This window comes from Papio anubis, chromosome 12 (assembly GCF_008728515.1).
Source record: "Papio anubis isolate 15944 chromosome 12, Panubis1.0, whole genome shotgun sequence".
Taxonomy (NCBI): domain Eukaryota; kingdom Metazoa; phylum Chordata; class Mammalia; order Primates; family Cercopithecidae; genus Papio; species Papio anubis.
Genome location: NC_044987.1, coordinates 27,391,304 through 27,418,642, shown reverse-complemented (window position 1 = coordinate 27,418,642; position 27,339 = coordinate 27,391,304). Strand labels below are relative to the sequence as shown.

Below are 27,339 nucleotides of genomic sequence, written 5' to 3'. Positions count from 1 at the left end.
CTATGGGGAAAACACTTCATGCTTGAAGGCCAACGTGTTCCTTAGCCACAACATGTAAAAGTACTAAATGTAATTCGGCAACCACCAAGTATAATCTGGCTAAAGACTGAAATCGTGCTAATGTTTGTTGAGTCATTGATTTGAATCAAGTAATGGAAAAAGCGAGAAAAAAAAAAAAGGAAAGAAAGACAGTGAAGGAGGGAAGAAGAAAAGAGAGAGAACCAGTGAGAGAGAAAGCAAAATCTATTTGTAGGGGAGACAGGCAAGTAAAACAAGCAACTGTGTAGTAAGTATATTACATTGAATACTATGGGAGCATATACTAGGGGATCTTAACATACATGAAGATATTGGTATCTATACAGATTTTCATCGAGTGACATGCCCTTGAACCTAATAGGTCAGACTATCCTTCACGTACTCCCACCAAATATCCACTTATAGTGCCACTCCTAATGTACATAATTAATGTGAAAATGACTCTACTTTAAACATTTTTTATGCAGACAACATTCAGCTACTGAATTACTCTGATGTCATCAGTAAATGGTGATAACAGTCAAGTGGGCAGATATTTAGTTACCTTGTCATGTTATAAACAGTCTTCAGTTGGTTTGGTGTTCCTACCTTTGATTTTGAGGTATTTTAAGAATGTTACTACCCATGCTACATCCAGTAAGTACAAATACAACAAATACAACGTTAAAAAGAGAAATGATTACAAAGAAAATTAAATAAAAATAAAAAGATAAATAATTACAAGGAAAATTAAATAAATATATTAAAAACTGAAAATCTGAGAAGAGAAATAATTACAAAAGAAAATAAAGATAATATTTTAAAAATTGAAAATATGAGAAGACTAAAAATGTTTCATGGATGTTTGGAATTTTGCAACAGTATAAAGTATTTTGAAAGACAAAGAGTAAGTCACAAAGGGACTTCTAGTTTCAGTTCTAACACTTAAAGACCTTGCAAGTTGTCACTCCACCTTCCAACAAGAAAAAAAGATGAACAAACAGAAAATCAACAACTTTTCTTGAATCAGATAGTGCAAGCAAGAAGAGAGTAGGCTGAAACATTTTCTGTTTCTGAAAAGAAAAGAAAAAGAAAAAAAAAATCCACGAAGGGGAACAAGGGAAAGTAAGGGGAAATTTTTTAAAACGCCGACCTAGAATTGTATGTGCAGCAATCCTGCAAAAGTAAAGAAGAAATAAAGACTTTTTCAGACAAACAAAAGCAGGAAACTCATTGCTAGCAGACATATCCTCCAGGAAATGTTTTAAAAAGTTCTTCAGGAAGAAGAAAAATTAAATCAGAAACTTGGATCTTTTTGAAGAAAGAAGGAGAGTTGGAGAAAGAATGAAGGTAAAATAAAATGTTGTATTGTCCTTATTCTTAATTGACTTATTAGACAACTTTATTCAAAGTAATAATAGTAACAATGTAAACGATGTATTGCTTGAATATAGCCTAAGGATCAAAGCATATGGATAAGTGACATGAATGGCAACAACGTTATAGGGGACAGGGAGGGAGGGATTGGGCATACTCTGTTACAAGGAATCTGTACTACCCAAGAAACAATATAGTGTCATTTGAAAGTGAATTTAGTTGTAAATAGGAGTTGAAAAATCTAGGGCAACCACTAAAAAACCACAATACATGTAAAAGTGCCACATTGTGCAACTGACAATCTCACAGGTAAAAGTGCCACATTGTGCAACTGACAATCGACCAGCAAGAGATAAAAAAATACTTTGTAAAATGTAGTTAGAACATTGCCTAATTTTAATCCTGGGCAAGGTAAAAAGTCTATCCAAGAACATGAAGGAAACATGGTGATTATCTCGCTGTAAATTCAGTAGTCACTGAAGCATTTCTAAGTTACTTCCAGAGAACACAGGAAAAGGGGGCTTCTTGTTTCAACTCAATTTCAATAAAAATGAGCCATGTAAAGCAAGTGAAAAAGAACTATGCCTGATTTTAAGATTTCACACTATTTGTGCATTTTAAATCTCATAACTGCTTGTTGGAAAGGCAGTTGAGCATTACAAGCTGAAACCCCTTAAGCCACTTTGGATTTAAGAACAACTGAAAAATAGCCTTCTGGGACCTAACCTGAAATAGAGGATCTTCTATACACATAGCATTTTTATCTGTTGTGGTTACTGCCACTCTCACTGTAAAAAATAAAAAGAAGGCCGGGCACGGTGGCTCAAGCCTGTAATCCCAGCACTTTGGGAGGCCGAGACGGGCAGATCACGAGGTCAGGAGATCGAGACCATCTTGGCTAACATGGTGAAACCCCGTCTCTACTAAAAAATACAAAAAACTAGCTAGGCAAGGTTGCGGGTGCCTGTAGTCCCAGTTACCTGGGAGACTGAGGCAGGAGAATGGCGTAAACCCGGGAGACAGAGCTTGCAGTGAGCTGAGATCGCGCCACCACTGCACTCCAGCCTGGGTGACAGAGCGAGACTCCATCTCAAAAAAAAAAAAAAAAAAGAAAAAAAAGAAAAAGAAAAAAAAAATCCACGAAGGAGAACAAGCGAAAGTAAGGAGATAAGATACATAAAGGACATGATCAAAATGCACTAACATCAACACACTAATTTGTGACTCTGATTATAAAGACAGCTTTCTAAACACTAGTCACAAAAAGTATTCCTTTGATTAAACGTAAAAAGACAAAAGATTTAGTTGACAATTTAGTCATAAGCATAAAGTACTTTTTGGTTAAATATTAAGACTATTTTGAGAATCATAAATGACAACAGCTGTTATATCAATCCTGTTTATTAGTTGTTCAGGAAAAATCAAAGATTTATTTAGCAAAATCCAAAACTTTCATGGTTGCAAATTATCAGTCTATCAGTCTATACATGTAAAACAAATGTTATAATTTATTGACTCTCTCTAATCCACATTGATAAAATCATACCTATCTCATTTGGTTGTTGAGAATATTAAATATAAGTAAGAAATCAAAGCAGGTAGCCCTGGGCCTGGATCATAGAACAGACTCTCAAATATCAGCGGTTATAAATACGGAAGGGATTTCAAGATATCCTTTATGTTCCTGCTTAAAGATTGTGCTTAAACCAGATGAGCCATATTTTAACAAGAGTGAAATGCAGTTTTCAAGTACACATGTACATAGATGTATATGTATTTTTTATATAAAGGTAACATACCAAAATTTGCATCAAAGAAGAATAAGTAGCAAATTAGTGTAGCAGGGTTCTGTCATGTTTTTATCTACTGCTAAGTAAACTGACTCGTTGGTTCGGTCCAGATATATCTTGATTACAGACATCATCACAGGAAAATCTGGGCTGAGTCTGCTCTTTCATATGAAAGACAACTTACATAAAATTTATAAATGCTTGCAGAAATAAAACATTATGATGATATGAAAAAATTAGAATGAACAAACTAGAAATTGCAGAACTGAGTATCGCTCATTCCTAAATTAATTTTTAAAACATTTAATGAGAATCTATTATGTAATTAAAATGTTGTTCTAGAAACTAACTGGGAATACAAGATGAAAAACAAAACGACAATTAGGCCCATGCCTTCATGTCACTAACATCTTAGTGAGGACACAAGACAATAAAGAAAAAAATCATTATAGATAGTAGCGTTATAAAGAAAATAAAGAGAGCACTGAGACTGGGCTACTTCTATTTCACATAGATCAACAGAAATGCCCCTCTGAGTGGTTAATATTTAAGCTAAAATCTGAGCACTATGATGAAGCCATTTAAAGAGTTAGGGAAAGAGCATTTCAGGCCAAACAAGCAGCATATTCAAAGGCCCTGTGACAACCAGAAGGAGCTTAGCATATTAGGAAAAGATGCAAGATTGGGGCAGCTGGATGAGACTGCTTGTGGTACAGAGTGGTAAGACAAGGGATTGGAGGTAAACAGCAGCCAGATAGATCAGGCAATGCTTTTAGAAATTAGCAAATCCCATCAAGGAGAAGTGGGTACCATGGGCAGACAATAATGTGATTCCTCTTCAAATTTAAATTCTTATAAAATAATTTAAACATTCTTTAAGCATTTAGTAGGAACTACTGCTCTGGGTAAGAACAGACAAGTAGAACGAAGGGTACAATGCCCCTGTTTGCATGCCCGGCTCTGCAAAACATGCCTGCAGTTCACTAGTTCTCCTTGGAGGACACTGTAGGGACCATCTGTTGTGATGGAGCACACCATAGATTTACTTGCAACCACTTGTGTTCTCTCCTTGAAAAAAATTGTGGTAAATGCAATTTTCTCTATTTATTACATTTGCAGTGACATTGCAGAGCCCCACATGGAATGCAACACTTGGCAACTATCCTATTTGCCTCCCCTTTAATTATGCTCTTTGAAAGAAAATATTTTATGCAACACACCATTTTTTTTTTAAAATCCTACTCTTAATGGATAATTCTACATATTTACTTGTAAGGAGACAACAGAACTCAAATTTGTTTGCATATTCTTCCTCGCCATGGACATCAGACACACATAAACACACACAAATTCTCTCTTCCACATATATGCACACACATGCACACATAGACATTACACACATATAGACATTACAGATAATGTCACATTAATTTCAAATTCACAAAAAAAAGAAAGGAAATTTTCAATATTTATTGGTGACAAGACCTGTGAATCTATTAAGTCACTTACTCAGGCAAACAACTAAAGACAGAAAAGATTTATTGTGTACAATTCACCTCATGACAAGTAAAAAAGGTTAACAGCTTTTTATCTTTCTTTCCAGTCAATGAATTACAAGGTAGTTACCAACTCAAGTGTACAATGTACCTAGCATTTCAAATAATCAATATCAGAAAGCCAATAAAATCTTGATTTACTATCTTCTGTGATATACAACTTCAAAGTGGGCAATATCTTTAGAAATCTGATATTTAACCTAAATTTGATGCTGCCCAGGTATACAGAAAAATAATTATTGTCTGTGTATTTCATCTTTAATACAAGACTATAATTACATTCATTTATTATCTATTTATTGAATTCCTATATGCAAAACAGTTTAGAAGACACTGGGTACATATTGGTGGATAAAAGAGGCATTGTCTCTGCCTGCATGGATCTTTCAGTAAAATCACTGGACCAAAGAACAAACGTGATTATATATTCTTATGTTTGCTCATGTTTTTTGTCCAATGTTCATCTTCAAAAACATGAAGAAGCATAAGAATATATACTCACAAATTGGCATATGTTGGTCAAAGGCTACAAACTCAGTTATAACATGAATACGTTCTAAGAATCTAATATACAGCATAATGACTATAGTTAACAATACTGTATTGTATACTTAAATATGCTAAAAGAGTAGATTTTAGATGTTCTCTCCACCACCACAGTAACAAAAAAAAAGGTCTCTTGGTGAGGTGATAGATGTTTTAACTAATTTAATTGTGATAATCATTTCATAATTCCATATATCAAATCATCATGTCATATACCTTAAATTTATATAATTTTATTCATCAATTATACCTGAATCAAGCTGGAAAAAAACTGGCATAATGCAATGTGGAAAACAAACAATAGACAATAAAGGCATGTGGACTCCCCCGGTAAAGTGGTCAAGGAAGGAAATCAAGTATCAGTTGAGATCTGAAGGACAAAAATTAAGTTAATGATGCTAAAAAGAGGTAGAAGAGTATTTTAGGAATCAAGAGCAGTATATGCAAAATCCCTGAAGTAGAAAAAAGGTTTACATATCTCAGGAAACAAAAGGAAAATGGAGTGGCTAGAACACAGTTTGAAAGAAAAGAATAACATGAGTTCACACTACAGAGAAGCCACATTTTATTTTTTCAAATCTGAGCTTAGTCTTGATGGCGTTTATCTACCAAAAGTAAATGAGTTAAATGTTACCTCCGCTGCTTTACTCACAAGGACAACTGTGAAGATGTCCAAGAAAATATATTAAAGCACTTTAAAAACTGAGATGTGCTAAACCACAGTTCAAAAAATTATAGGTGGACTCATTGGGCAATAGATAAACTAGCTAATACCTAACCTCAAAAATCTCTGACATACAATTACATTTTTATAAAGCTCAGAAACAAGTAAAAGTAAACAAATGTATTTACAGATATATACATTAGGGGAAGGCCATTAAAAAAACCACACACACACACACACACACACACACGCACACACCAGGGCAATAACACCAAACCGAGAATGGTTATTTCAGTGGGTGGAACAGTGCAGAACTGGGAAGAAAGTGAAGAAAGTGGATTCAGGGAGTTTCCCAGTATAAAATTGGGAATATTTTAACTGTTACATTAGGCAGTGGATTCACAGGTTATTATCTTATTTATGCTTCATAACTTGCATTTATATTACATATAGATTATATTCTTTTGTCTGTATAAAATATTACTTAGAAAAGATAAAAAGAAAAACTTCTAATGGCTTTTGTCATTAAGTATTAAATCACATTCCACCAACTCAAAATTTGTAATACATTAACATGGGTGGAGTGTAAATGTATTAACCATTGAAAGTGTAAACATGATTATGATTTGAGGGAAATTTTAATCTATTAAAAGAAACTGAACCATGTTTAATGGCTTAAACATTTCCATTTGTTTAAACATTTCCATTTGTTTATCATTTAGATCTTATAATTACAAATGACACTTAGACACTAAAGCAGTCCCTGTAAGCTGCTTCCTGATACCATTTTGTTAGCAGCTCAAGTAAACAGCTTCTAGAACATTAAGTTGTTGGTTTCTTTCACAGTACAGGATAATGTCGATCATAATAACAAAATCGTATTTCTTTTTTAAAAATCTGTACTTTATGGGTTTCTTTTATTCGAATTGTCCTTATAATAATTAGTCTCAAATAATGGTAATTCAGTGCTTCATTAACTACTGGGAAGCAATGACATTCTAGTAATGAAAAGCAATGGAGTCTCTGCTTTCTCTGAAATTGTCTCATATTCAGAATCCTATGATGAACCTCATTTTGATTTTTCTTTTTATATTTTATAATCAACTCAATACTTGCAACATGAACTAAAGCCAGTGAAAATATTAGGGCGTATAAGGTCAACTGTTACATACTCTGCCTTGCTCAATCCATGTGCGATGTAATATAATTATGTGATACCATGGGAAAAGCCAAAAACAGGGCATGGAAGTCACCTATTTTTAAAACTTGTTTATGGATTTCTCATTATTATTTCCATATTCACTGCATTCAATTCCCATATCCTGAAATGCTCCAAGACCAGAACTTGCAGCATCACTTCTCTTACTGGACCTGACCAGAAAAATCCTTCAGATGTTTCCAAACTTCTAGCCAACTAGAGCATTCTAAGATGTCCTTTCTGCATATTCCCAGGGATCCATGCCAGACATGTGATCTTAAGACAAAATGTGATCCAAAAAAGGCTTCAAAGATGATTAAAGGACTAAAACAATTCTGGTTAAAAAAAACAAAAACAAAAACAAAAAAAACCTGCTACCCTTTTACTAAAAATGTGCTTTAAATAAATCTTTTAGATCTCTTCCTTGACCCATTATGACCATGCCATTCTCCTAGTCCCAGTTTCCTTCTCCAGTTCCTCCACAAAGAACCAATTGTCCACTCATTGGTAGCCCCACAACACAACAGTCATACTTCAATTTTCTTATCTGTAAAATAGTGATAGTAATTTTACCCCGTAGGGCTGTTGGAAAGAGTAAATAAAACTGTGTCTATAAAATGCTTATTCCAAGGCCTTGTTCATTGTAAACATTTGATAAAGTAAGCAAACAAGCAAAAAAACAAATAAACCCCTTCCATTTTAGGGGTTACCACAATGTATTTGCTTTTGCCTTCCGCTTGAGTGAAAGCTTATTAACAACACATGTTGTATTCATCATCATTAACATCTAGCACAATACAGGGACTAGTACAAAGTAGGCTCTTGGGAATTAATAAAATTACTGAATTTACTAAGAGAGTCACTCATTTCTTTGTCTAAGTAAAATGTTAATATAGAGTGCACATCAGCTCAACCCCCAAAAAACATTTATTCTATACAATTCGAAAAAGTGATGAACTCTTAACACTTGTATAATTAGCTTTTTGCCTAGGTTGTTTTCCTCATGAAATTGATTCTAAGAGAGATATCAGCAGACCAGGGTGCTAGCATCACAACATACGGGAAATCAGATAACATTTGCCTCTCTGTTTCTTCTACTCTAAAGTGTGGATGATAAATACTTGCCCTTTTACTTTAAAATGTTAAGGTGAAAGAAGAATTTGAAGTTTATAAATGAAATATTTTTACATGTGCCCTCCAAACATAGGACAGTCTTTGAGTTTCTTCATTCAACAATTGAATGTCTACCTTATGCCAGGCACTGTACTGGGTGCTAAAGAAACACAGATGGATAGGATATAATTCATGTCCTTAAGAAACTCACAATTTAATAAGAGACAGACACAGAAACAAATACATATCTATATATATTCAACTATATATTTGTATATAAATACATATATTTGTTTATATGCCTCTCTTATTAAATTGTGAGTACACACACACACACACACATACATGTTTTTTAAAAATCTATACTTCATGGGTTTCTTTTATTCAAATTGTCCTTATTCTAATTACTCTCAAATAATGGTAATTCAGTGCTTCATTAACTATGTATAAATTGTGTACTCACAATTTAATAAATGTATGAGTAGTTAATTTAAATATACATGAGTAGTTAACGATAAGAGATTCCTTTAGGACTGGAAATCTCTCATTTCACATGTATACTCTCAATGTGCTTGGAATCAAATAAACGTTCAAAAATGGTCTTGAACTGAACCCTGACTGAATATACACAGGCGACAGTGGCAAAGAAAGAAGATAAAGGAAGGTGACCAGGGACTCAAGGTCAAAATTTGGACTACCTGTTATAGAAACATACTAGAAAATGAAAAAGAAACATAATAACATTGAATTACTATGTTATGGGCAATGACTGAAATTGGACTAATAGCCAAAACTGGGGACCCACTAGGAAATGACTTCACTAGGGTTTTCTTTGCAATTTATGCCAGGCAGATTATAATGACAAGTATATTGGAGAAATATTGTTTAAGTAATCAGATTATTTTATGTTAACAGTGAATGTTTAAATATAATCACTAATTAATGGATGAATAATTGTATTGAATATAATACCTTACATAAACAGTGTCCTTTAAAATGCTGTCACATGTATTCTCATAGTTTGGCATTAACAACAAAACAGAATAAATTATAAAATCCTTAAATCACTTGCTCAGCAAACATTTCCTGAACACCTGCTGTATGCAAAGACAATGGCTAAATGTCAGGGATAAAATAATGAACAAAGCTCAACACCTCTGACTGAAAAACATGAAAGATGAAGATAATGCATAAATGTGTCCTACATGTGACTGGCCTAGGTGAACTCCAAGGACTCCTTTGCAAGGTCCACAGTCACACATCCCTGTAAACAAGTTTAATGCAATATTGTAGAAAAAAAATTTTTAAACCATATAACAAAAAGGTACATTAGAAGAAAGATTTTTTTAATTTTTACTTTAACAAATATTGACATATAAAATGGGGATGGTAACAATATATGAAAACTATATTGAAGAAAATAGGGAGTAGAATAATAGACTACACTATGAATTTACTCTGGATGAGGAGACACAACAGGTTATAAAATAAAATGTAAACCTTGTGAGACAAAGGTTGAGAAGTTCTGAAGTATTAAACTAATCTGGAACCTGAAAGAACTACCATACATCAGAGGAAATTTTCGTGGGGTAAAAACTGACAGGTTTTCCCAAGACCATTTGTAAAATAAAGCTCAAATGACAAAGATAAGACTTGCCATCCATCTATTGAGATAAACCAAAATTATAAGAATAAAATATGTATTATTAAATCTTTGAAGAATGTTCCATAAAGCAATCAAGATGATATTAGGAATTTTCTTATTTGATTTTAGAATAGGTGATAGGAAGGAAACTTATTTCAATTTTCCAGAAGCAGTACCCATACTTTTTGTCATAACATTTTTAAAAATTACAACTACCAATAGTATAGTTTACTATAATCTATACTTGTGTCCATAGGACAATCAAAATAATTACTTAAATGTAACGTTTTTTAAAATTCAGCTTATCTCAAAGGAAGAACATTAGAAGCTTACACTGATTATAGTTCAATGGACAACTTCTTCATACCTTCAGCATTAGTCATGATCTCTACATATATTTATATCTCATTACCAAAATTGATCCTAGACTCCATAAAAATAAGAACTTTATACAGAGCCTATCATAATACTTTTTTGCAATAACTGTTGTGTAATATTCTTTCAGAAGAATACGCTAGTGAAGTTTATTTCAGGCCATGCATTGTGGCACAGGCTCCATCTAGAGCCTGACCATTTGGGTCTAATATTTTCTTTGGCATGTACTAGTTATATGACCTTAGAAAAGTTTTCTTAATCTCTTTGTATTTCAGTTTCCTCATCTAAGAAGTAGGCCTTAGTATGTCACTATCTCACATATTTGCAATGGGAGTTAAATAAGATAATACATATAAAATGTTTAGCAGGGGGCCTGGTACTAAGCACTCAACAAATACACATCATCGCCCAGCTCAGTGGCTCACGTTGGTAATCCCAGCACTTTGGGAGGTCAAGGGGGGCAGACTGCTTGAGCCCAGGAGTTCCAGACCAGCCTGGCCAACATGGTGAAACCCTATCTCTACAAAAAATACAAAAATTAGCCAGGCGTGGTGGTGCACACCTGTAGTAGCAGCTACTGAGGAGCCTGAGGCGGGAGAAATCACCTGAGGCTAGGGAGGTCGAGGCTGCAGTGAGCCAAGATCACTCCACTGCACTCCAGTCTGGGTGACAGAGCAAGATCCTGTGTCAAAAAAACAAAACAAAACAAAACCATGCATCATCATCATGATCATCACCTTCATAATCATAATCTTTGAAAGGGTAGCAAGAAACTATTATGCTTGTCAGGCTAATTTGCATTCTGTATTTATCGAAGTCCATTAAAATCCTGAAAAAGTTTTCAAAAGAGAGAGAGACAAAGAGAAAGACAGACAGAGAGGAGAAAGAGAGAGAGAGAGATTTCAACCAGAAACTGAAAGTCACTAATTTTAAAGAAAAATCATATTATTTTTAAACTTTGATAAACTGTATCAATTATTCAGGATAACTGCTGTAATAAAACATTGTTTTATATCTGCACTGGTAGAATTTTAGAGCACATTCTTCTGTCTCTTATTGCCAGTGAGTTTTATACCAAGAGGTATGAAACCTGTTTTACATTATCCTCAGTTATGAAAGGGTAAATGATGTCATAAATTCCGGGCCTCCAATTCATGTTAAATAAAAATAGATTTTTAAATGTTTTGATTAATTCTAGTAGAAACATAAATGGAATAAATACTTAGATGATCATTTTTACCCTAATTTTTGGCAAGATGAATAAAATGATTCTTGACATTTTATACTAAAGAAAAATATTGTCTACATTATAATACATAATAGTTTATAAATAAGTTAATGGTTGGTCTGATAAGCAATCTTAAGACTCCACGCTATCAACACTCAAAAGCTTCTTCCCAGTCATACAGTGTGCTTTTGAAAAATCCACTGAAACTTACTATATGCTAAAAATAGTCTTAGTCAATTCACCTATGCATTCCAAGAAAAATCAACCCAAACATTAAATGCAAACAATGACAAAGGAGATAGATAGATAGATAGATAGATAAAATCAGGGAACGAAGTGTCTTAAATAAAATAAATGGAAAATTTTGATATAAACCATTCTTTTTGGTGACAGCAATCTCTGGTTACGGTAAGGAGTAAAGGAAATATAACTGAAAATTAACCCAGGAAGTCCTCTCACCTGTGATAGTATAATCTGTAAAAGTAAATAGAATGTAAGTGTAATGAGTCAAGAATTATTGAATGTAAAGATAGGAAATAATACTTCAGTCCATTTTTATACACATAATAACAAAAACATCTACAAATTTATGAGACTAGGCTGGGCGCAGTGGCTCACGTCTATAATCATAGCACTTTGGGAGGCCAAGAGGCGGGCAAATCACTTGAGGCCAGGAGTTCTAGACCAGCCTGGCCAGCATGGCAAAACTCTGTATTTACTACTACTACTAATAATAATAATACAAAAATTAGCTGGGCCTGGTGGTGCACGCCTATAGTCCCAGCTACCCAGGAGGCTGAGGCACGAGAATTACTTGAACTGGAGAGGCATAGGTTGCAGTAAGCCAAGATCAAACCACTGCATTCTAGCCTGGATGACAGAGTGAAGCTCTGTCTCTGTCTCAAAAAAAAATAAAAATAAAAATAAAGAAAGAAAAGAAAAGGAAAGAGAAGAGATGAGAAGAAAAGAAAAGAAGAGAAAAGGAAAGGAAAGAAAATAAAGAAATTTATGAGACTATTTTTACACCTTCAGGAAAGATGAAGTCAGAGCCTTGCTCAGATTATAGAGAACAGTTCATACCAGACCCACTGAATCATCTCTTCCCCTCAGAATTATCAAATTAGTAGTTAAGGGAAACATAGCAGATAGACATATACTCTATATTTAGACTTAAAGAAGGCTCTGAACACATTTTTTAAATTAATAAATTTAAATTGTTATATGATAGTGGTGAGAAGCAGCCCTATAAACCAAGTATCAGCAGTGTCCTGGAGGTCACACTGTAAAACAGTGGTTTGCTCGAAAGAAATGTCTGGGGAAAACTAAAGGGATCAAACCATATATAAAGTTTCCAAAATCATGTTCTTTAAGGAAAATCAAACATAGTTTTATAGTGTCCAATGATCCCCATCACGGACAGCAAAATAATCTTTTTTCTCTATTCTATTTTTAAACTTGAATCTTCACCAATAAATAACAGAAGAGAATGGACAATTGAGTATTCTCTTCTGTAATTTTGTGGTGAAGATTCAAGCTTAAAAATCCTATCTACTCAAAAACAAATTAACAGGGTGAAATGTAAAATCTGTGAAATATATAATCCCGTAAAATCAAGATTATAGAGAAACAAGCAACAGAACTATGAAGAATTTATTAGGGGCTATTTATTTCTATAAATTGGGGGGATAAGAACACAAACTTCATAAAATTTTATTTCTTTTTGAGTTGACATAGAATGTAAATATTGTATATAAAATAACATATTATTTCACAGAATAATAAACTCTTGCATGGAATAAGTCTTTATAACCACAGAACAGGGTAGAATGGTAATTAAACTACTGAAAAATAGCTGTCATAATTAGTCGTATTAGATAGTAAGATAATATTTTATAACCTACCTAAAAAAATGTATCAGAGTAGCACAAAATTCTTTTAATGTAAGATGTTAAGAATTTCTAACTCCTGTTTATGGCAATTCTATTGTTAGATCTACACCTACTTTATTCATAATAACATCTAAGTTAGAAAAATATGAAAATGCAAGCTTCATAAATCATAATATGAGTTCTCCATATATGTTCACAGAGAGAAACAGACTCCCTCACACCTCTTCTACAGTGGATAGAAGGATTTCTGAAGCTGGTGTTCAATGGCCAAAAACGAGTCATTCATTCACTCAAAGTTTTGAGACATGTAAGCTTGAAATTTCAGTCCTTTGAAGGACCTGCTTATGTTATTACAAGCATTTTTAATATCAGCCAACAACAACTTCACAGATAAGTCTGTGCTGACAACAAATACAATTATTCATGTCTCCTTCAAAGAGCCAGAGTTTTGGAATCAACTTCCACTGCTTGTCACCTACAAGAAGCTCAGATTTTTGACCCCCTGAATCTCCACAAAAAAAAAGAAACAAAACAAAACAAAAAACATGTCTTCATTAGGAAAACCAGAAAACCAAGATTATTGTGTGAGTCAAACATAAATACAGCCATGAATCACTTAACGACAACAGAAATACATTCTGAGAAGCACACTGTTACGCAATTTCACCATTATATGAACCATAGAGTATACTTACAAAAACCTAGAGGCATAGCCTACCATGCACATAGGCTAAATGGTATGGCTTATTGCTCCTAGGCTGCAAATCTATACAGCATGTGACTATCCTGAATACTGTAGGAACTGGAACACAATGGTATTTTTGTGTCTAAACATTGAAAATGCATGATAAAATATGGCTTTATAATCCTATGGGACCACTGTCATATATGCAGTCAATCTGACTAAATCATCATTATGCAGTATATGACTGTACTTTGATTTTGATTATTTTCAGAAAAACAAAATGTGGTAAACTGTACTCATTTCTTCACAGAATAAGGAAATTCTGTTAGACAGAACTAAGCGTTCTGAATCATGTTGTAAGTACAATAGAAGCTGATCTCTCTAGTAAGTGATCATAATCTTTAGCCAGTAGTATAACCGAAATGTGTAAACTGGCTTTAATTGTCTAACAACTAAATAAAGTGCAATAAAACTTGTAATAACTCATATCCTAATTACTTATTTAATATTTTAGCATTTCTTAAAGGTTCAATTTCATGGAGGCAGAAAAACATAAATAACTGGCTTTCTTATAAAGCACTCTTACAAGTTCAAAATGTCTTTTTTTTGAGAAGGAGTCTGTTTCTGTCGCCCCGGCTGGAGTGCAGTGGCCGGATCTCAGCTCACTTGCAAGCCCTCCCCGGTTTACCGCCATTCTTCCTCTGCCTCAGCCTCCCCAGTAGCTGGGACTAGCAGCTCACCACCTCACCGGGCTAGTTTTTTGTATATTTTAGTAGAGACGGGTTTCCACCGTGGTTAGCCAGGATGGTCTCGATCTCCTCACCTCGTGATCCGCCTGTCTCGGCCTCCCAAAGTGCTGGGATTACAGGCTTGAGCCACCACGCCCGGCCCTCAAAATGTCTTAAAGGCAGCTTTATATAAACTATTTATATAAACTATATATAAGCTTTATATATAGTTTATATAAAGCTTTATATAAACTATATATAAACTATTCATCACAGATCATAGAAATCAAGTTTTCATTGCATTTTGAGAAGCGGAAATTGTCTACTAAACTTGGAATCCAAATATAGGCGGCATTTTAAAGATACTTTATTGAGTTGAATTTTTAAAGCCACTATGTACTAAGCTTTGAAAGAAGAATTGCTAAATAGAGTCAAAGCTTTTCTAAATCTCTCTATTCCACCAATTCATTACTCTTTAAGGTTAAACCATATCTGTTATGAAAATAAAATAGAATCAGTCTTTTGTTTTTCACAACAGCACAAAATGTTTATAAGATGGATACTATCCCTACTCCTGAAACTAGCATTACAAAAACAGCATGATCATATTATTTACCTTTAAAGTTTGGGTTCCCTTTATAATTTTTCAATAAAATATCCCTGAGTGGCTGTCATTCATTTTCTTTATGAACTCTCAAGTATTATATAGCCCATTATTTCACTAGGCAACTCCCTCCATTTTCAATGTCTCTAGTTGTTGGAAAGTTCCTCTTAATTCTTAACCAAATCTACTTTCTTGTAACATCTATTCTTTGACTCTGGTTTTGCCTTCTGAAACTAAATAAACTTTATCTCATTTTTATATAACTATTAAAATATCTGAAAGCAGTTTTCACTTCTTTCTTATGAATATTTTCATGCAAGACACTTAAAACAGTGCCAGAAATGTTAAGATACATAGATACAGATAAATATTGAGAGACAGGTATGCCTTTTAAATTTTAAACAATATTTTGGCATTTTTCTCTAAGAATAAATGATATTAAAATTTAACAAAAGAGGTAGGGCTTAGTCAAAACTAAGGATTAAAAATGAGAAAAGCAACTAAGGGAATGTTAAATATGTCTTCAGTGATAAAACTGAAACAAGTAGTAAACATATTTGTGGAAGTCAGAAGAATGTGGTAATTTGTACAAGGAAATGGGAGCAAACAAGAGAGGCCCACTGACTATGAGGTTGGCAATGAAAACAAGCTTCAAAAAGTTAACTTGCTCAAGGTTACCTAGCTAGTAAATAACAGTCTGAGGTTGGGAAGTCCTGCTACAGAGACTGTATTCTTTTTTTGAGATGGAGTCTCGCTCTGTCGCCCAGCCTGGAGTGCAATGGCACGATCTTGGCTCACTGCAAACTCTGCCTCCCGGGTTCAAGCCATTCTACAAAGACTGTATTCTTAATCATACACAATACTGTCTGTTAACACTGCTTTTTTCTGTGCTTGCTCAAAGATGATGCCCTATCAAAGCAAATGTAAAACTAGTTGTTTCTATCAGAATTATAATTAGAAATTACCATAAAACCCACTTGCAAAAAGAAAGATGCTGTAGCTTAAGTCATAATTCAAAAGTTGCCATGGAAAAAAATAGTAAGTTGTTATCTGAGTTCTGGAACTCAATTATACCAAATCTCAAAATCCTTGAAAAGTAAAACTATAACAAAATAATAAGAAAAGAAACCTAGTGTGTTATGTGGCCATGCCTTTGATATCTTTTTCCTGTTTTGAATGTACTTCAGGGCCGGGCACAGTGATCTACACCTGTAATCCCAGCACTCTGGGAGGCCAAGGCAGGCAGATCACGAGGTCAGGAGTTCGAGACCAGCATATAGCCACACAGAATATATCCAGAGGAAAAACTGTTATTTCAACCTAAGATATCAATAGAAAGGATAAAGTCAAGGGCAATTGAAGGAGATACTGGAATATGTAAACGGTGTTGACTGATAAAGCCCAGACTTACATTTCTATGAATGAAACTTTCTAAACAGAAGTTTCTCTATGAATATGTTTAAAGGACAGTAAATTGAAGATTATATGAGACAACTGCATAGGAAGTATCGTTTAAAGACAGTATCATATCTAGAATATATATTTTTAATACAATTTATTAATAGGAAAGCAAGCAACAATTAAAGTATGGACAAAATATTTGCCTACATATTTAACTAAAGAAATTACACCAATGCCTAAAAAGTATAAGAAAAGATGTTTACCATCTTTAGTCACCAAGAAAGTATAAATTAAAACCCGAGACACCACTTTGCAGTCATTAGGAAGGCTATGATGAAAAAGACTGACAATACTAGGTGTGCATTAGGACGTAAAAAAAGCTGAACCTTCTTACACTGCCGGTCAAATGGGAAATGGCATAAGCTCTTTGAAAAACAGTTCAGCAACTTCTTTAAAAATTAAACATATACTTACTATTTGATGCAACAACTCTTCTCTTGCAAATCAGTTCAAGAGAAATGGGAACATATATACACAAACTCTTATATGTGAATGTTCATTACAACATTATTCATGATAGCCAAAATCTGGAAGTAATCCAATGTCCATCAACTGGTGAATGGATAAACAAACTTTAGTGTATCTATGCAACAGAATACTGTTCATCAGGAAAAATTAACAAACTGCTGATGCATACTACAATACAGATAACCTCAAAAACATGATGTCAAACCAGAAGAAAAAGAAAGGTAACATTTGTAAGAAATAAATAGAAGAAGCAAATCTATAGAGATGAAAGGAGGCCAGTGGTTGACTGCGGTTGGAGGTAGGAGCAGGAATTAACTGCAAATGTGTACAGGAAACTTTGAAGGGTGATAAAGTTTTCTAAAACCACATTGTTGTCATAGATGCACTATTATATACACTTACTAAAAATTATTGCAACGTATACTTACCAAAAATGTACATAAGAACAAAGAGGAAACTATCAAAAATGAAGAGGTAGACAAGACATTGTAAACATGTATTTTTTTCCACTGAGATTTAAAGCTACTGGCTAAAACAAAATGATTCTAACTGAAAAACAAAAGGAACAGTTAAAGGAAGATTCTGTATGATTTTTAACTAAAGGGACTGATTTTTCTCCCTCAGAACCTACAAACCTTTAATAGAACTAAATAAAATCTGATCTCCAATAGGAGGTACCTCCTGTAATGCTCGGCTACAATCTTTCTTGTTAACAAAAATTAAATATGGCAAAATAAGCACTTTAAGCCTATAGATGACTATTGGGATTACATAATTCATCATGTAATCATGTACAGGGTCCTCTGACTATACACAATAAAGTAACTACACAGGAACCCAAATGCAATTAAGCCTCCTTGTGTGGTTCATGAAAAAAAATATACCATACAGCAATTTTAACATTACGCTAATTTTTAAAAACCCAGAACCAGCATGAACATCACTAATATCTGCACCAAAGCATCATATATGAGCCTTGTCGCTCATAGTTTTGAAGAGTCAATATCATTAAAATGGCCATACTGCCTAAAGTAATCTACAGATTCAATGCAATTCCTATCAAGATACCATCACTATTTTTCACAGGACTGGAAAAAACTATTCTAAAGTTCATATGGAACCAAAAAAAGAGTCCGAATAACCAAAGGAATCCTAAGCAAAAAGAACAAAGCCAGAGGCATCACATTACCTGACCTCAAACTATACTACAAGGCTACAATAACCAAAATAGCATGGTATTATTACAGAAACAGACACATAAACCAGTGGAACAGAATAGAAAACCCAGAAATAAAGCTACACACTTGCAGCCATCTGATCTTCGACAAAGTTGACAAAAATAAGCAATAGGGAAAGGACCCCCATTCAATAAATGGTGCTGGGATAGCTGGCTAGCTGTATGCAGGATAATGATATGGGACTCCTACCTTTTACCATATACAAAAATGAACTCAAGATGGATTAAAGATTTAAACGTAAGACCTCAAACAGTAAGAATCCTAGAAGAAAACCTAGGAAACACCATTCTGGACACTGGCCTTGGGAAAGAATTTGTTACTAAGTCCCCAAAGCAACTGCAACAAAACAAAAATTGACAAGTGACATCCAATTAAACTAAAGAGCTTCTGCACAGCAAAAGAAATGAACAGAGTAAACAATCTAAAAAATGGGAGAAAATATTCATAAACTATGCATCAAACAAAAGTCTAATAACCAAAATCTATAAGGAACTTAAGCAAGCAAAAAAAAAACCACCATTAAAAAATAGGCAAAATACATGAACAGACATTTCTGAAAATAAAACATAAAAGCAGCCACCAAATACATTAAAAAAATACTCAACATCACTAAATGTCAGAAAAATGCAAATCAAAACCACAACAAGATACCACCTCACACCAGGCAGAATGGCTATTATTAAAAAGTCAAATACAACAGATGCTGGCAAAGCTGTGGAGAAAAGGGAACACTTATACATTGTTGGTGGGAATATAAATTAGTTCAGCCTTTGTGAGAAACAGTTTGGAGATTTCTCAAAGAACTTAAAAAGAGTTACCATTCGAACTAGCAATTACGTAACTGGTTATATATCCAAAAGAAAATAAATCATTCTACTAAAAAGACACTGCACTCATATGATTATTGCAGCACTATTCACAATAGCAAAGACATGGAATCAACCCAGGTGCACATCAGTGGTGGATTGGATAAAGACAATGTAGTACATATATATCATGGAATACCATGCAACCATTAAAAAGGACGCATAGCTGGATGCAGTTATGCGGCCATAAAAAAAGATGCAGCTTGAGGCCACTATTCTAAGCAAACAAACACAGGAATGAAAATCCAAATACCACATGTTAAAAGTGGGAGCTAAACACTGGTACTCAAGGACATAAAAATGGCAACAATAGACACTGAAGACTACTGGATGGGAAAGCGGGGACAAGCGTTGAAAAACTATGGAGCACTATGCTCAGGACCTGGGTGAGGGGATCAGTCAAAGCCCAAACTTCAGCATCATGCAATATACCCAGGTAACAACCCCAAACATGTACCCACTGAATCTAGATGAAATTCAAATTATTAAAAAATAATAAATTACATTAAAAGAAAAAAAGGGCAATGATCAGAGAGCAGTTCTAGAGAAAGGTAAGCAACCCACAAATTAAAAATAAAGATGTCTGATTCTTCTCTCTTTTCTTCTTTATTAGTCTTGCTAGCGGTCTGTCAATTTTGTTGATCTTTTCAAAAAACCAACTCATGGCACAAGTATACATATGTAAAAAACCTGCACGTTATGCACATGTACCCTAGAACTTAAAGTATAATAATAATAAAAAAAAAGAACTTAAAAAAAATAAAAAAATAAAAAAATAAATTATCACTTCAAAAAAAAAAAAAAGATGTCATTCATACTTACAAGAACAGAGTGAACTCCAGATAATTCTGAACGAAGTCATGTCTCTGCTCTGCTAATGTATAGAGAAAGCTCTAATGTCAAGTTGTTCATCACTAAAACTACAGTTCAATATTTGAAATTCTCTAATAAAATATTATTATCTGAACAAAGAAGAAATGCTCACACTTTCTCAAATTAAATTAAGGTTGAAGTCAAATAATGTATTCTTGACTGCAAGATGAAACTTGTCTTTCAACAGTTTCATTATGGTATAGTAAGATTAATAAATATATTTTAAAATTTTTCAGTCATCGCCTCAGAACAAGATGGGCAACTGTCCAGAAAAGAAAGTATTCTGAAAACTGATTTGGCCACAGAAAACCAGACATTTCCTACTTTATTCTTTGAAAATTGTTTCCCAGCGTTTGATTGTAGCTTCTAATTAATAAGACAAATGAGAGCATATTTCTGGGAATTAAAAAAGAAATGTGTTTTTGTTATGCTTTTCCTCAGTTCCAACCCTGAGAACAAAAGTGAAGATGAATAACAATGCTATTGCTCTGTTGCAGGGATGATGTATTTCAAATGCTGGGCTCCTTCCAAGGTGTTATTAAAGTTCTCTCAAGCGTTGCTACTAAAAAAAAAATGTCAAAAGAACTCATGTTATTTATTGTTTCTCAAAATCCATTGCTGCTTCAGGTTGTGCCTAAGTTAACGCATCCATTTTATTTTGGAAGTCACTGCACAATGCTCTGATAAATGAACATAAAAGACATTAGTAGATACAAGTAATGAAAACTTGATTCCAAACCTTCGTGAATCTGACAAAGAGACCAGAGATTTTAAAACAATGATAGTATGTAAATAAAATGCAGATCCAAACAGAGCTCCTATAGAATGTGTGACAAGTGGTCTTCTAGTCTTTATTAAGGAGACAAGCAGCAGGGTCCAAGGCATATTTTAGGAAGATGTTAGGTGAGCTCAATATTTCTCTAAAATTATCAAACCTACTGATAACCTGGTGCTTTCGTCTATAACACAGTAAGTGAATAGGGGAATAAATAGGGAGAATGTTATAGGTGGAAAAGAACACAAACAATAATAGCAGTAGAAGTAATAATGAACATCTATGCAGTGCTTAACCCTGGGGTCAAAGATGCTAAGAATTTTACATGGATTATGTCATTTAATCCTCCCAAATAACTTTCTGAGGTAGGCAGCCTAAACTGTCAGAGAATTATTTTAACTAATTCTTCATGACAAGATGAGCCCTTCATGGTAGATAAGTCAGATTCTCCGCACCTCTCTTTTAAAACGCATCTGAATTCATTGAAACATAGAGATGAAAGAAAGCTTCATGGCCAGGTGTGGTGGCTTACACCTGTGATCCCAGCACTTTGATAGGAAAAGGTGGGTGGATCACCTGACGTCAGGAGTTTGAAACCAGTCTGGCCAACATGGTGAAACCCAGTCTCTACTAAAAGTACAAAACTAGCTGGGTGTGGTAGTGCAATCCTGTAGTCTCAGCTACTCGGGAGACTGAGACAGGAGAATCGCTTGAACTGGGGAGGTGGAGGTTGCAGCAAGCTGAGATCGCACCACTGCACTCCAGCCTGGGTGAGACACAGCAAGACTCCATCTCCAAAATAAAAATTAAAAAAAAAAAATTAGAAAAAAAGAAAAAAACCTTCATGATCAATTGATCTCATATATATGTATATATGTTAAGTATGATTTGTAAAGGAGTAAAAATATTAATTTGTCTAGGTTCATTAATTTCCGATGTATAAAACTGAGGTTCAAACATTAAAAAGATTTACTAAGATCATAGTTGTCAGAGACACCTCTCTCCCAGTCTGTTGATACTTTCACCACACATCATGACCTTACCTGGCAGAGAAGGAAGCTATGTGCTATTACTCTCATTTCTAACAACACTATTCACTCAAACAAGATTCACTCTATACAAAGAATCTTTGTAATCTATATGAGTGGGTTATGTTTACATGGACTAACTATTAACCTGAAAACTGCTCATTAAGCTGCAAAAAAAAAAAAAAAATTCATCTCAAATTTACCACAATGTCTTATAATTCAAAAGATCTATGCAATACATTTCCAAATTATCAGAACAATATTTGATATAAATGGGGTAAAAGATACACAACACAAACTAACATGGATTAATTCAGTCTTTATACTGAATCTGTTGGGTTTTTTAAAAACAACCAATTCATTCATACTTAACGTTTGACATCTGATAAGGAAAGAAGATGATGAAAGGAAGTTGAGTTCAGGGAAAGATGAAAACACAGGAATACTATAAGGGGAGGGGGGAAGAAAATAGACAGGCAGAGAGAAGAATACGTGAGGCATGGATGATGACTTAGAGAAAATGCAGAGGAAAGCAAGTGATGGAATCAAAACTTGGTCAAGCCATTGGAAGTCTAACCTCAAGACTGTTGAAGCCTGCCACTGATAACTGCGTCAGTTGCCCCTCAGTGACATCCTTGCTTCTGATGACCAACCCTTGCATCTTTACAGCTCATTACAGCAAGATAAAGATGTAAATACTTTGGAGGCTAGGACAATGGCTTTCCATTCATTTCCATCTCACTAAATCATTCGTGAGCGTTTTCTACCTCTAGTCATACAATTAACCTGTGACTGATAACAGAAAATGAGAAAGATTATGGATTATCAAAATCATTGCAGTTCAACCTGCAAATGATTAACTGTCATACAGCTACATGATTAGCTCTTGATATTTTTTATGGCAGACATAGTGGTTCATTGGTATTAAATGCACAGACAAAACAGTTAAATTATAAGAGCCCTCAATGTTAGAACAAGGAATAAATATAAATTATTTTAAAATAGCATTTTCTTATAAAAGCCAACTAAAAAATTAGAGACTTCAGACATCACACAGGTACACATTAACAAGAACAGCTATTATGGGGAAAATAATGAAGACAAAGTCAAATTTATCAACAAAAACACAATTTTTACATATTATTTTTCTTCTTTCCATGTTTTAATAAACTGTAAATGTGAAATTTGATGACATACAAATTTTAAAATGTTATTCATCTAGGTAAGACTGTATGTGACAACTTTACTGACTATAGTATCAATACGGGGCAGCTGTAACCTCCCAAATGTCCCATTCTGGCAAACTCAGGTGAGTAAGCAGAAATAAATATGAGGATGAGTAGATTTCTATCCTTATTTTAACTAAAAATCCTGCCTATTACTTTATTTTTAAGCTGCCACTAACATGTTTAAATGATAATTGCATCTCCTCAATGAGCACAGTTCCTTATTATTGGAATTGGCAGGGGGCCTTGACATTTGAGTCATCATTTCATTATGTCTATTTCTTACCCTGGTATACAAATTAAATAGAAATAGAAGCCAAATGAAATATAAGGGGAAAAAACATGAAGCAGTAATTTTAAAATGAATTAATTTTTCCCAAATCGATAAAATATATAAAGCAACAACATTGATAATAATATATTCTAGTTCAGACATATTTACAAAAATACCAACTTCAATTCTAAAGGCCAAAAATGCTTCAAATTCTCCTAGCCAAATATTGTACTTCTGTAAAACAGAACTGAGAGTTTTGATATTCCCTAAATTAGAGAGAATAACTCCTTTTAAAGCAACTACAAATGTTAACAAAAATACACATTTAACAAGTTTCTTCCATTCTAAAGGACTTCAAAATGGGTAGCAATTATTAAGCATACATATAATATACATATGTGACAATTTGTATTTAAAACATCATATGATCAAGTAATACTAATTCATTCAGACTAAACTATCCAAATGTGCCAAACTGGAATCCAGGTCGATCCTTACTTTCAAATCACTGAACTTGCATGATAAAAACATTATTAATTTCCTAAACCACCTGATTTAGTAATATTGAATAAATGTGCATCTTTCTATCATTCTCAAATAATTGGTTTTTTTTTGAGACAGCGTCTCACTCTTGTCGCCCAGGCTGGAGTGCAGTGGCACAATCTTGGCTCACTGCAGCCTCTGCCTCTGGGGTTCAAGCGATTCTCCTGCCTCAGCCTCCTGAGTAGCTAGGATTACAGGCACCCACCACCACACCCAGTTCATTTTTTTGTGTGTTTTTAATAGAGATGGGGTTTCATCATGTTAGCCAGGCTGGTCTCAAACTCCTGACCTCAGGTGATCCACCCACTTCGGCCTCCCAAAGTGCTGGGATTACAGGTGTGAGCCACCGCACCCAGCCATCCTTCCCTAATTTTTTTTAAAAAACTTCATTGAACTTCAAAATTACAAAAATCATCAACCATGAAACAAATCCTGTATAAAATCTTCAAAAACACGTTAAGCGCTGCTTTCAGAGGGCTATTTCCTCATTTATTTATATTACTCCAGAATATGTATAAATTATTTTCACTGAGTCTTTAATTACTTCCACAACTCTTCTTTCCTTTAGCCCAGAGCAACCTGTCATTTCTAATAGCTAATAGCTTCCCCCAAATGCTTGGAAACAGGCTGAATAGCCTAAAAGAACTTTATTTACCCTGGTACAAAATGTTGAAAAGACACTTTACTGGAAACTGAATGACTGTACAAATTTCTGCCTGGAAATTAATGTTACTTTTTCCCTTTAATCACTGAAAGTATATTACTAAATGTAAAAAGTCATGGTTTATTTTTCTTTATATTTTATTATCTATTTTAATGTTGACGTTTTAAAATATTTTACCTGAGGGACAAAATGTTCATTTAAACCTAAATATTTTAAGATTTATTTCTGTTGTCTTTTCATCAATTATTCATAATTTATAATCCAGATTTCCCAAAAGAATTCAAAGAAATCCACAAAAAATTTCCTAGGCTTCACTTTATTCTCTCAACTAGTGATCATGTTCTAAATCAATGAATCTCTATTTTAATACTAAAATTTAAATAGAAAAGAAGTCTTGAGACAGTCAATCCTCCACTTCTGTGGAATACATTATTCTGCATATTAAGACAAAAATAGGATGTAAACCAGATGTTCCTAGATTATGAAATTTAGAAAAGAACATATTCAAAGTGAAGGTAACTTTTAGCATCTATATTTAAAGATATTGCAGTCATGCCCCACAATGTTGAAACGCTATATTTCTTATAATTTGACTAGAGTCAGTGGAAATATTCATGAGTTTATATTATCAGGTTTTTAGTGAGTTCTATCATTTTTGTAATTGCTATAGCTAGTATTAATAAATGTCTTCTGGCCGGGCGCGGTGGCTCAAGCCTGTAATCCCAGCACTTTGGGAGGCCGAGACGGGTGGATCACGAGGTCAGGAGATCGAGACCATCCTGGCTAACACGGTGAAACCCCGTCTCTACTAAAAATTACAAAAAACTAGCCGGGCGAGGTGGCGGGCGCCTGTAGTCCCAGCTACTCGGGAGGCTGAGGCAGGAGAATGGCGTGAACCCGGGAGGCGGAGCTTGCAGTGAGCCGAGATCTGGCCACTGCACTCCAGCCTGGGTGACAGAGCGAGACTCTGCCTCAAAAAAAAAAAAAAAATAAATAATAAATAAATAAATGTCTTCTTTTTATATGCTGAAATAAATTAATGGAGGAGGTAGACACTATGCAAAATGGCTGGGAATGGGGCCAAATCTTTTTACATACATCCAGGGACCAGTAATCTTCTAAATGGCACTTTGAGCTCTCTCGCCTAAATAATTACAAGTACAGCCACCATATAATTTACTGAAAGAATTATCCACTCTTCTGGTTCCTATCTCCCATCTCAAGTCCATAGCCACTTACCTTGTCTTTATTTTCAGAGCCAGAAGCCTCAGGCTTGGTTCTAATCACAAACGGGGTAGACAGTCGCAGTAGGACCCTTTCAAAGGTGGCATTAACCTTTGGAGATACAATCTCGAAGCAGTCCTCAAACTTGAGCACTTTGTGAGTGTCACATCGAAGCTGCTTCCTTAGACCTTCCCCCAGCTGAAGGACTGACATGCTGGGGTCAAACATCAAGTGGAAAGGGAAGGCTCTGCAGAAGGTGTTGATGCTAATTCTGAGGTCCGCAGGAACTTGGGAAGTTCCCTGTGGAAGGTTCTTCGTGATATTAGTATTTTCACATTCTTTGATAAGGAAAGTAAGACAGCTACAATTGCCTGGGTTTGAAACATCAGAGCATAGCTTCTCATTTGCAACCTGCTCCACTTCCACGTCCAGCCGATAGATCTTCTTTCCTGCAGCCTTAATCATCCCCAGCATTGCAAACCCCACAATATGGTGAGGGTGGAAGTAGTGGAGCATGAGAGTGCCTTCAGGAAGCTCTTTGCATAGGAAAGATGGTGACTCCAGAGTAGCCTGTTTTCCAAAAGAAGTTCTAATGTGTTCCAACAAAGCATCAAAGCCGTTAAAAAAGTCCTGCAAAGTGCCACCTACAGCTCGAAGGACTCTCTCATTCTCATGAAAGCATATATTAAAGAACTCTTCACCAAATCTTTCTTGAATTTCCTCAAACTTCAAACCTAGAGGCAAATGGGAGGCAAATGTTAGTGAAGTCTAATATAAATAATTGAATTTATAGTTTTTTAAGTGCTCATCAAAAGAGTAACTACTGAGTGAAGTAACAAAGGTTATTTCTCTTGGATCCACAAATTTTCACATAGGTTAATTCACTCATCATTAATCAGAAAAAGTAAATTTCAGTTCATCTTTGGGATGCTTCTAAAATGTTAATGAACATGAACCTTTCTGTTTGTTTTTAAATAGACTACATATTTTTAGACCAGTTTTAGATTCACAGCAAAATTGAGCAGAAGGCACAGTTATTTCCCATCTCTCTCTGCCCCCACACAAGCACAGCCTGCCCCATTACCACATCCCCCACCAGTGTGGTACATTTATTACAATCTGTGAACCTACACGACGCATTATTATCATCCAAAGTCCATGGTTTACATTAGGGTTTACTCTTAATATTGCATATTCTATGGGCTTAAACAAATGTATAATGATATGTATACACTTATCATATCACCTAGAGCATTTCACTGCCCTAAAAGTCCTGTTTATCC

General features: G+C 34.4%; 1 protein-coding gene across 1 annotated transcript in view; it reads right to left on the bottom strand.

Annotated features, from left to right (window-relative positions):
• The window catches only part of GUCY1A2 (guanylate cyclase 1 soluble subunit alpha 2), a 320,948-nt gene that overhangs the window by 216,486 nt on the left and 77,123 nt on the right, over positions 1-27,339 (bottom strand). Inside the window, exon 4 of the mRNA XM_021926496.2 lies at positions 26,072-26,790. Coding sequence (XP_021782188.1) covers positions 26,072-26,790 — 719 coding nt within the window. The remainder of the gene's footprint in view (positions 1-26,071; positions 26,791-27,339) is intronic.